Source organism: Cotesia glomerata, linkage group LG8 (genome assembly GCF_020080835.1).
Source record: "Cotesia glomerata isolate CgM1 linkage group LG8, MPM_Cglom_v2.3, whole genome shotgun sequence".
Taxonomy (NCBI): domain Eukaryota; kingdom Metazoa; phylum Arthropoda; class Insecta; order Hymenoptera; family Braconidae; genus Cotesia; species Cotesia glomerata.
Genome location: NC_058165.1, coordinates 14,548,915 through 14,561,414, shown reverse-complemented (window position 1 = coordinate 14,561,414; position 12,500 = coordinate 14,548,915). Strand labels below are relative to the sequence as shown.

At 28.8% G+C, this 12,500-nt stretch overlaps 1 protein-coding gene and 1 long non-coding RNA gene across 4 annotated transcripts in view; one reads left to right on the top strand and one right to left on the bottom strand.

Moving 5' to 3' along the window:
- LOC123271094 overlaps nt 1–12,500 on the bottom strand; it is a 154,568-nt gene that overhangs the window by 114,607 nt on the left and 27,461 nt on the right. For all 3 annotated transcript variants that reach the window (XM_044737340.1, XM_044737339.1, XM_044737338.1), the window contains exon 2: nt 3,781–3,898. In XM_044737340.1, the coding sequence (XP_044593275.1) occupies nt 3,781–3,894 (114 nt within the window). In that variant the 5' untranslated portion in view covers nt 3,895–3,898. The remainder of the gene's footprint in view (nt 1–3,780; nt 3,899–12,500) is intronic.
- Nucleotides 3,532–12,500, top strand: part of LOC123271096 — an 11,014-nt gene continuing 2,045 nt past the window's right edge. The window contains exons 1-2 of the long non-coding RNA XR_006510776.1: nt 3,532–3,684; nt 8,322–8,326. This is a non-coding gene — a long non-coding RNA (uncharacterized LOC123271096). The remainder of the gene's footprint in view (nt 3,685–8,321; nt 8,327–12,500) is intronic.

Below are 12,500 nucleotides of genomic sequence, written 5' to 3'. Positions count from 1 at the left end.
TTGTGTCTTTGTTTGCCACATACTGGACTTTACTGGACACTGACGCTCTCTCTCTAACACATAAAGCGACGTTACTTTAATTAATAATTAATTATCTATGCGTCTAATTAAAAAATTGCTAAGGACTTTTCGTCTCAGAATTATTTTTTTCATCAGATGCTACAATGTCGTCCGTTACTTCTGGGACACCCTGTATATACATATGTAATATAACGCGGCTTGTGGACATGATAGCGTCTACAATTCTCAACGGATTTAGATGAAACTCGGTACACATATTCTTTGGGTAATTACCTTGAACGAGTTGAAAGATGAGCAAAATCGGTCAATTAGTCTAGAAATGGCGGCCATTTAAAATTTTCAAAATGGTGAAAATCACGTTTTTGGTCACTTTATTGATGTATAACTTTTGATTGAACAGAGATAGCTAATTTTTGAAAAATTCATGTGATAGCTCATGAAATTAATTTGGCGTATATAACATTGACATTTTGACCATTTTTAGTTATTTTATCAAAGTTAAGAGTGCAACTGAACCATTTTCAGGCAATATGTAGTACAACCGACTTATGAATGTTATTCTGTCGAGAATTCTTAACAGACCCTAACGAAATTTAGTATATAGATTCCTTGGATAGTTAGCTTGCATGAGCCCTAAAATGAGAGAAATTCGTCGATAAGTTTAGAAATGGTAGCTCCTCAAAATTATCAAAATAGTGAAAATCATGTTTTCGGTGACTTCATTGATGTATAACTTTCGATTGAAAAGAGATTGCTAATTTTTGATAAATTTATGTGAAAGCTCATGAAATCGCCTTCAATTTGACGTTTATAACATTGACATTTTGACCATTTTTAGTTATTTTTTCAAATTTAAGAGTGCAATTGAACCATTTTTTAGGCAATTTGTAGTACAACCGACTTATGTACGTCATTCTATCAAGAATTTCATTCAGTGAAATCTACTTCCCATTTCGGGTGTGGCGTTTGGTGTTTTATTTTCGGTTTTTCTCGAAAATTTGATGGTGTACGGGTCAAACTGACCTCAAATTCGGATTCAGCGGGACGAAATACATAAAGATATATGGGTCTCGTCAAAAGTACTGACAACTTTTTTTTTGTATGCCGGTGTTATTGTTCAGATTCAGATTTAGTAAATTGAAATACATAAAAATCATACTTGATCCGGGTCCATTAAAATTTTTTCATTGCTGTGACTGCAGTTTTTCGCAATTTTTGCTTTTTTTTCATTTTACTAAAATTTTTAGGGTGACCGGGCTTAACGGACTGTAAATTTGGATTCAGTGGATTGAAATACATGTCTATAGGTGGGTCCGGTCAAATGCACAAACAAATTTTTTTTTGTGTGCTGGTGTTTTCTATAAAAAATTAAAAATTTTCATTAACAAAAAATTCTTCGCACTTTAAGCTAGGCAGATTTTTTCACTTATAAAACCTGCATTTTCTTTAACTGAAACTTTCAATGCTCATTTCAAATGTTTTTCTTCGTATCAATTATTATTAATTTTTGTAAGAAAACCACGGGATCGTTACAATGATTGCACATTGAAAGTTACAACGAATATTAGCTAGAATAATCACATGGATAAAAGTTACATGCCAATTCAATGGAATTTTGAATTTTTGCAAGTTAAAACGATACTCCAATTACATTTCAAGTCTAGATCTAAAAATTCAATTCTATAAAGCACCTAGTGGAGCGGGCCGGGAGCAGCTAGTGTATATGGGGTATTCCGTGCCAAATCGACCACTTTTGAACTCGACCCCTTTAGATTTAGCTGAAACTTTATCATTCTTTTCTACCCTTTGAAAAACATTGTTGAGAATTTTTTCAAATTTTTTTGTCCAACCCAAAAAAAGTTTTGAATTTCCCAAAAAAGTGGCTTTTTTATTTTCAAATAGCCATAACTTTTTTAGACATTGACCTTTGGGTACCTTTTTTTTTTTTTTTAATTTTTTTTTTTAATGAACTTTTTGAAAAAATACACAAAAAAAATTAAATATGATCAATTCTATAAAATAATTGGTTTTTTTGAACAAAATCGTTATTTTTTCAAAGTTGGCCACGTTTTTTTTTTTTTTATTTTTTTTTCTCAAATAAAACTTCAATCAATTTGACAACTATTCCCGCTCATCCCGGGCAGGGCCGATTTTTTATATATTTTTTTTATTTAATTGAGAAAAAAAAATTTTTATTATTTCAGAAAATTTGACAATTTTTTTTTCAATTGACCCAAAGGTCAATGTCTAAAAAAGTTATGGCTATTTGAAAATAAAAAAGCCACTTTTTTGGGAAATTCAAAACTTTTTTTGGGTAGGACAAAAAAATTTTAAAAAATTCTCAAAAATGTTTTTCAAAGGGTAGAAAAGAATGATAAAGTTTCAGCTAAATCTAAAGGGGTCGAGTTCAAAGTGGTCGATTTGGCATGGAATACCCCATATATACAATCAAGATAAATAATTATTATAATAATATAAACAAACTATTTAATGTACAAATTATATTAATATATTTATTATTTAAGGATATAAAATAAAGTAATTAAAAATATTCAATGATCAATTGTAGCTTATTGAACAAAAATCTATCGAATGACACGAAATGGTGTATAAAAAGGTAGAATACACCGTGTTAAAATCACATGGATGGAAAATTTACACTGAGAGAATTTTACTCCGTTATTTTACATGACTCGACCGTGTAGTATTCTGTCCATTTTTACAGTGTGCATTTTTTTGCGATTATAATCGCAATAATTATTAGTCATTTCTAGCAGTTTTTTGTGATTTACTCTAATTTTGAAAGGCGCATGACCCAAATCAACCTTAAATTCCGATAAAAGCCCATCGAAATACACTACCCTAGGTGGATCCGGTCAAATATACAAACCACTTTTTTTTGTGTACCGGCGTAATTAACCTATTTCATTTAAGGGGGAACACCACTGTAAGGGTCGAAGAAAAAGGTAATTTTCGGGAATTTGTTTGACAGGGAAAATAAAGGAATTTAGGGATCAGATTTTCTTATTTAATTAAGGGCACATTAAAGATCATTACCCTAAATTTTTATTAAAAAATATTTAATTATTACCAAGTTATTAACAATCTCGTAGAGCACTAGAAAAAATTTCTCCCTCCATCGTCACATCGATAACTCAAAAACGGATCATCTGAAAATAAAAACCCAAATTGCTTTTTAATCAGTAAGGATGTAGTTATCGTTGCACGTACGGAATTTTGAAAATTTTAGTTTTTTAAAAAATGGCGACTGATTGAAAATTTTCTCATTTTTTTTACTGTTTTTTTTTTTGTTTTAACCCGACTAAAAAAATCTTTCAAATCAAAATTTTTAAAATTCCGTACGTGCAACGATAACTACATCTTTCCTGATTAAAAATCAATTTGGGTTTTTATTTTCAGATGATCCGTTTTTGCGTTATCGATGCGAACATGGAGGGGGAAATTTTTTCTAGTGCTCTACGAGATTTTTGATAACTTTGTAATAATTAAATATTTTTTAATAAAAATTTAGGGTAATAATCTGTAATGTACCCTTCATAAAATAAAAAAAATCCGATCCCCAAATTCCTTTATTTTCCCTGTCAAAAAAATTTCCGAAAATCACCTTTTTTTTTCGACCGTCACAGTGGTGTTTCCCCTTAAGTCTATTACTCAAGTTAACTGTATTATAATAGGATGTTTCTGAGTATTGAATAAATTGATTTATATTAGTAAAATAGTGTATACCTATGTAATTACCTCATAATTAATATCATTTACAACGTGGTTAAAAATTCCTTCGTAATTAGTATTAACTTCTTCGATGCAGCTTAATGATGGCGGATCAATCACATATGAGTCGTTTGATTGCATTTTTCTGTAAGAAAAAAAAAAAACTAATATATTATTAAAAACTTTAAATTTTCCCTTATGACAGACGTTACATTTGCTTCAGATAGATAATGATTTTTTCTTCTTTCAATAGTGACTGTCTCCATTTGAGGATGGCTATCCCAAGAAACATACTCGGAAAAAAAAATGTTCAGACATGTTCCTGCCTCTTCAAGTATGATCGCAGGCATTAAATTAAACATGATAATGCATTTCTATACATGATCATAATCATTTATGTATTATCATGTCTGAAGCCTTAAATACGTCCAGGCCTGGTCATGCATGGTCGTGCTTGATCATGTGTGGTCATTTGTGTTTCTGTATGATCATGCTTGATTATATCTGAAGCGTTAAATACGTGCCTGCATGGTCAGGCCTGTTTATGGAGGGTCATACCCGTTCATGTATGATCATATCTAAAGTGTTGAATACTTTAAGGCATGAACAAGCCTGGTTATGGAGGAACATGCCTGTTCATGCATGATCATATCGATCAAGTCTTGAGGGCAAGAAAAAGCCTAGGCCTCATATGTTGGAGTAAGTTTAATAAATTTATAAGTTACAACTCTTACTTGTTTTAACTAATGATATAAATATTTAGTTTTGTCGATAATATATTTATCAATTTTTAGTAGATTAATTGATCTCGTTAGTGTGACTAGTACTTTTTATTGCCTCATAAATTTCAGGTGTATAACATTAATTGAAAATTTAAGGTTCTGCATAAATTTTGAATTTTCCACGTCGAAATTATGATCCTTTATCAATTCGTTTTCGGTATTTGTAAATTTTACATGATCTCTACTTTTCCAATTATATGATGATTTATTATTTCAACTAATGACTCAGAACTTCTTTCATTAATTTATCTTATGAGTGCACGAGAAAATAATCTTAGATATTATTTTCATAAATATATGGTTTTGTATGGAATTATACATAAATATATATTGGAGTTATGAATAATTATTCATGATAGTATATGGAGCTTAGGGTGTCCGTTATTTCCCAAGTTGACTTTTTTTTCGCGATCGCCCCCTGGATTTTTAGTTCTTGACCTAAAAAAAAATATCTTACCCAAATAAGCTCTTAATTACCAAATTGAACCGTGCCGAAGTCGAGTTACATTTCCCATTTAAATAACATGGGAATTTGGAACTTTTTGCAATTATTTTTTTTTTATCTTCAAAAAAAATATCACCACGATTATGATCAGTGCATATTCTATTGAGAAATTGAATGCTCTACATAAAATTTCTCTTATAATTTTTCGATAAAATCATTCCTTTAGAAGTTATTTGTGGTTAAAGTTGTGTTTATAGTTATTATCATAGTTTTGCAGTCTTGCTGTAAAGTTTTTTGTGTTATAATCATTTATTTTATCTATAAATGTTCCAAAAATTTTATCAAAATGATTAATAGTTACAGTAACGTTAACAATACGATGTATTGAATACATTTTTAATAATATTTCCGCTTATTTGTATTTTTTCTGTCTCTATTCACATTTATTTGTTAAGCAATTTTTAGTCGCATTATGATAAATATTCATGAATTTGTTTGTTTTTGTTTTCATGAATAATTTGCACTAAATATTGTTTTTGTTCTTTTTTATGCGTTAAATTGTTGATGTATTTTTGAGTTCATCGAAACGCTTTTTCGGCTACATCGTTAACAATTTTAGATTATTAACAATGTCTAATACTTCCAAACAATCATTATTGGTGGCTCATGTCTCAAAGTTAATCTCTAGCAATTTTTTATTTATGATGAATCAAAAAAAAAATTTTCATCGAATTTGAATTAATAAAAATTAATTTATTTAAGAAAGAAATCAATCCAGATAGCAAAATGACGTATTAAGTTATTCCGAATGAGCTCAGATTTATGATTTAAACGTCAGAGTCTACGTCTAAAAGACGTCTTTAAGACCTTCTGAAGAGGTCGAATGCGCCGCTTATTGTAGACTTTAAGAACTCATCAAAACGAGCTCTTAAAGAGCTCTTTTTTCTGAACTCGCACAAATGAATGATTTTTTATCTCTATACGCTATTATAATGATAACAATAATAAGAACACAACAAAAATAATATTAATAATAATAATAATAGTTATAAAAGTAAATTATGAAAAATAATTCAGTTTCATGAAGCACCGATGCTGATTTCGAATGTTTATTACTTTAGTTAGTCCTAATATTGTCGGTTTAAAGAGAGAAAGTGAAAATCGCAATTGCCGTAACCAAGATTCGAACCCGAGTCGCGCGCGTGCTAGATCGATACCTAACCCCCTACGCTGTTCAAACGATATGTCGTTACATATCTCATTATTCTTATAAGCTAAGTTTATATAGTGATGAAATGTTGCGATCATTGTCTATATTATTTATTCTATTTGATACTGTGTATCGATAGAGAAAAAGTAACTTTTACGAATATTTATATACTAAAAAGTATTCAAAAGTCTACCTGTAATATTTTTTTAAATAGTCTATATAAATTTTGTTTACTTTTCACAATATAAAATCTAATAGATAAATTAATGAATATTAAAAATTCAACAATAATTAATAAGTATATAGTTATAAGATATCGTTAAATTCGAATAAAATGTTTAAAATTGATACATGCAAAGTACTCCTTAAATGTAGAAAGTTCACATAATTTTTTCAGATTAGAATCCAATTTTATTATTTTATCTAAATTAGTTTGATTACGAACCAGATTTTAACATTATTGCCTATTACTTCATAATATAATTTAAAATTTTTGAAAAATTTAATTAACCTGGATTAAGAGAAATGAGTTAACCTATGCCAAGTGTATATCTATATATTAATCTATTCAAATTGTTTTAAATCATTTAATTCGAATTATTTTTAATCATTTTCAATTTAATTTCTCAATCAGGAAAGTAATAAATGAAAAATGAATAAGATTTTGACAGCTTTATATTAAAAAGAAATTTGTGTTTTTGTTTATAATGTCTATAAGCTCATTATACGCAACTCAAAAAGAAGTCCAAAAAAGGGACTCAGTTAGATGTCAGAAAATTGACTCCAAACTTATGAGTTCATTAAGAGCTCTTAGTTCTGACCTCGTAAAAAAGAGCTCTTTAAGACGTCACATTAGGACTTCTATAAGAAGTTTTTTAAAAGACTTCATACTGAAATCTTTCTGACTTGGATGCTGACGGGGAATATCTTTTTTTTTTGAATTGATAATTTCATTATCTGCATTAAGTATATAGCGTTCAGGGGGAATCAAAATCGAAATTTTCATCACATTTTAATAATTTAACGTAGTTGGATCCTGCAAGACATATTTCAAGAATATTATGAAATTTATTTTATTGAAAGATAATTATATTAATGATTCACCACCAAAATTTCAGATCAATTCACCACATTTTTTGTAAGCAATGAATTTTCGAAATTGCAACATTTACACGCAAAGGTATAGAAAGATGGTGAAGTTATATAACTTTTATATGTGAAGTTATATACTATAGTATGAAGTTATATACTATAGTATGAAATTATTTGCATCACTCGAGTGGTATAGAAGATTTCATACTAACTTTACCATCTCTCTATAGCTCTGCGTATAAATGATGCAATTTCGAAAATTAAATTCTCAAAAACGGTGTGGTGAATCGATCTGAAATTTTGGTAGTGAATTGTTAATATATTTATCTTTCGATAAAAAAAATTTCATAATTTTCTTGGAATATGCCTTGCAGAACCCAACTGTCTTAATCATTTTACGTTTTACGTGAAGTTATGTATTTGAATCGAAAAAAGTCAAATCAGCTTTTTCACCAGTTAAACACCACAGATGGTTTTTGAATTTGTGCAATACTGCCTCAGAAATTTTCTTAATGGTCGTCCTGTAATGATACAGTCTTTCTATAATTTATATCTTGGTATAGAGCTAATGCTGCAAGAGGTGCCAAAAACCAAAATGATACACGGTGAGAAATTTCTGTAGAAATTTACTATGCATACATAATAAGACTGAACCTTAATGACTCAATTCAAAATATTACCATAAAAATTTAAGAATATCATATTGTACCAATCAATATTTACTAGGGACCATAGTAAATTTGACCATGCAACTGTTACATAAACATATATAAAAAATTTTCGTAAACTGACAGAACAAAAACTGTTAGTGTGCTTAAAACTTTTCATTATAGTTCCATAGTAAAATTTCTGTTGCTCAGTCGACAAATTTATAAAAAAGTTTCACATTTAGTCACGTGTACTCGGTTTAAATTTAAAATTGTGACTATGAAATTTTCAAATGTCCCATAGTAAACGTATGCGCGTCAGTTGCGACGCGCGCTCTTTCATTTTTTCGTGCTGCTTTGTTTTGTCAACATAAGTGTACAGACGCTATCAGTAGTGGTTAACGGTGTTATGAAAATTGCAATAAACATTAAGTTTTAAATAAATATTAGTTTATAAATCCATCAACACATGAATAGTTAATGAAAATTTGTAAGATTCATAAATAATAAAATATTTAATAATTTACCGTGAAAAATTAAAATGAAAACAAACATTTGATGGTTAACCTGCAACCGACACTTCTAATAATAATAAAAAATAATTTAAAAGTTATATATTGTGTTTATAATTATTCATAATAAAATTAACTGCCAAAATAAATCCTACGTTCATTGTTAAAAATGAAAAAAAAAATTAAAAAAACCATATTTTAAAAAAATATTTTTAAAAATTATTGTAAACAAAAAAAATCTTGTTTGGTTTGATATTTTTTTTGATTGCTAAAAACATTTTTTACTCTAAAATTTTTTATTTTTTACAAACGTTTTCTTATTTTTTTTGGTATAGTACATTCGGAAATTTAAATTATTGCATATTTCATTTTACTATGGTACATTTCAATTTTTACCATTTACTATGTCTGATTTCATTTGTTTCGGAAATTACTATGGGCCATTGTAAAATTTTATTCTGAGTCAATAAGGTTCACTAGTAATATGCACCATTGTAATATCTAAAATCCATGCAGAATAAAAAATAATAGAAATTTCTCACCGTGTACATAAATAAATACTATGAATGAACAAATATCCAAAAGATTTTGTTGCGTTTCAAGATCTAACTCGAAAATGTCCCGAAAAATATATATTTTCAGCGAATAAATCGCTTTTGACATCTAGCGTGCATGGTGAAATGCAACTGGTTTATAAAATTTGATTTCATTGGCACTCTAATGATGCAACTAAAAATTGCTTAACAAATAAATGTGAATAGAGACAGAAAAAATACAAATAAGCGGCAATATTATTAAAAATGTATTCAATACATCGTATTGTTAACATTACTGTAACTATTAATCATTTTGATAAAATTTTTGGAACATTTATAGATAAAATAAATGATTATAACACAAAAAACTTTATAGCAAGACTGCAAAACTATGATAATAACTATAAACACAACTTTAACCACAAATAACTTCTAAAGGAATGATTTTATCGAAAAATTATAAGAGAACTTTTTTGTAGAGCATTCAATTTCTCATCAGAATATGCACCGATCATAATCGTGGCAACATTTTTTTTGAAGAAAAAAAAAATAATTGCAAAAAGTTCCAAATTCCCATGTTATTTAAATGGGAAATGTAACTCGACTTCGGCACGGTTCAATTTGGTAATTAAGAGCTTATTTGTGTAAGATATTTTTTTTTAGGCCAAGAACTAAAAATCAAGGGGGCGATCGCGAAAAAAAAATCAACTTGGGAAATAACGGACACTCTAATGGAGTTATATAAAATTATACAGTTTATAATTATATAATTAAAATTACGAGATCAAACTCGATGGGAATTTTTCTTCAGTATATAGAATAATATTTTAATAGAGGAACGCAAAAACGAATAATCGTTTAAAACTAATCACTAGGGCCCGGAATATCGCCACCGTTCAAATGACTGTTTGTATGTTTAACCTTAAATTTGAACAATTGAGAATAGGCCAACTTCCGTGCCCTACTAATCACCCTAACATGTAAGTTAATTATTAATAGGTCCTGGAAGTTGGCATTTTTTCTTTATTCAAATTTGAGGTTAAACATGAATGCTCATTTACACAACTGCAAAAGTCCTGGTCTTAAAAATTAATAATTACACTTGCAGTAAAAAAAAAAGTGTTTTGTACATTTAACTAATGTAATATTATGCGGGTTATGTAATATTATGCGCTGAATCTGAATTTGTAGTTGGCTTGGCCCATACATCCCTAAAATTGTAAGTAATTTGCAAAAAACCAAGAAAAATTAAAAAAAAATGCAGTCATGCAAGCGAACAAATTTTTTTTCGACCTTAATCAAGTATGTTCTTTATGTATTTTAATGTACTAAATTTGAATATGGACACTAATTAGCCTGTCAGACTCCAAAATTAGAGTAAATTGCAAAAAACGGCCAAGAGTGGCTAAAAAATGCAGTCGTGTCAGCGAAAAAATTATTTTCGGCGTCAATCGATTATATTCCTTTTAAATTTCAATGCGCTGAATCCAAATATAAAGGTTATTTAACTTTTCATGCCTCAAAAACTAGAATAAGTTGCAAAAAAACCTCTAGAAACTGCTGAAAAATTGCAATAATGCAAATGAAAAAAAGTTCTTAATCTAAATCAACTATTTTCTTAACGTATTTTGATGCGCTTAATCTAAATCCGGAGTCGGTTTGAGTTGTACACTTTCAAACTGTGAATAAATTACGGAAAAATGCTAAAAATAGCTAAAAACCGTAAAAAAACAGTCACAAAGTAGTGAATAATATCAAAAAAATAGTATTGTCCTTACTCACAGTAATTAACTAAACATGATTTCTTACAAATTATGCTATATAACACCTATAAATTGTAGTTATAATGATAAAAAAAGCGACCTTTCTTGATTTTATATTATTCTTCACTTGAATTCAACTCTTTTCTCTTCAAATGACCATTCGCATGATTGCATTTTTTTACAATTTTTAGCAGTTATTCGCAATTTACTTTAACGTTAAAGTAAATTGAAGCTAAGAAAAATTGAAAATTTTTTGAAATTCAGGAAGTTATTGGTTTTACCCCGTTTTGCGAAAATCGAGTTTTCATCAGATTTCGACGTTTTAAGGTCACAGAAAGCTTTCCTGACTATTCCCGCGATGGTGTCCGTGCAGCTGTATGTGTGTGTGTGTGTGTGTGTGTTTGTGTGTGTGTGTTTGTGTGTGTGTATGTATGTATTAGGGTGTCCGTTATTTACCAAGTTGATTTTTTTTTCACTGACGTCTCTTGGATTTTTAGTTCTTGACCTAAAAAATAATATTCTAGATAAATAAGCTCTCAATTACGAAATTAAACCTTGTCCCAAATGAGTTACATTTCCCATTTAAATAACATGATAATTTGCAATTTTTTGTTATTAATTTTTTTTCTCTGAAAAAAATGCTACTACGACTATTATCGATGCATACTCTGGTAGAAAATTGAATGTTTTACAAAAAAGTTCTCTTATAATTTTTCGATAAAATCATTCCTTTAAGAGTTATTCGTAGTTTAATTTGTGTTTATAGTTATTATCATAGTTTTTCAGTCTTGCTATACAGTTTTATGTGTTAAAATCATTTATTTTATCTATAAATGTTATATAAATTTTGTTAAAAAGATTGATAGTTACTGTAACGTTAACAATACGATGTATGAAATACAATTTTAATAATACTGCCGCTTAAGCCGTTTTACAAATAATTATTTGTATTTTTTCAGTCTCTATTCACGTTTATTCGTTAAGCAATTTTTAGTCGCATTATAAGAGTGCCGATCAGATCAAATTTGACAAGCCAGGTGCATTTCACCATGCACGTTAGATGTCAAAACCGATTCATTTTCAAGTTAGATCTTGAAGCGCAACAAAATCTTTTGGATATTTGTTCATTCATAGTATTTATTTATATGTAATTTTGGTTTGTGACGCCTCTCGCAGCATCAGCTTCATATCAAGATTTAAATTATATAAAGAATATGTATCAATACAGAACAACTAATAAGAAAATTTCTGAGGCAGTATTGCACAAATTTCAAAACCATCTGTGGTATTTAATTGATGAAAAAGCTGCTTCGGCTCTTATTAATCCAAATATATCACTTTACGTAAAACGACAAATGATTAAAGCCATTAAAATGTGATGAAAATTTCGATTTTCATTCTTCCTAAACGCTATACAGTTAATTCAGATAGTAAAATTATCAAAAAAATCAATTTACAAAAAAATAACTTCCCGATTTTTGAAAATTTTCAATTTTTTTAGCGGGAAGTTACAAAAAACATTGATTTTTTTCTTAAATGAATTGATTTTTATCAATTCAAATTCGATTAAATTTTTTGTTCGGTTCAACATAAATAAAAATTTCCAAGAGGTTAACTTGGAGACATGGAGCACCAATAATGATAGTTTGGAAGAATTATACATCGTTAATAATCTACAAGTTCCCATGTAGGAACTACCAGAGCTGAATGACGGGGCCTTGTCTGGCCCAGTACTGGGCAACCAAGCTTGGCGCACCGAT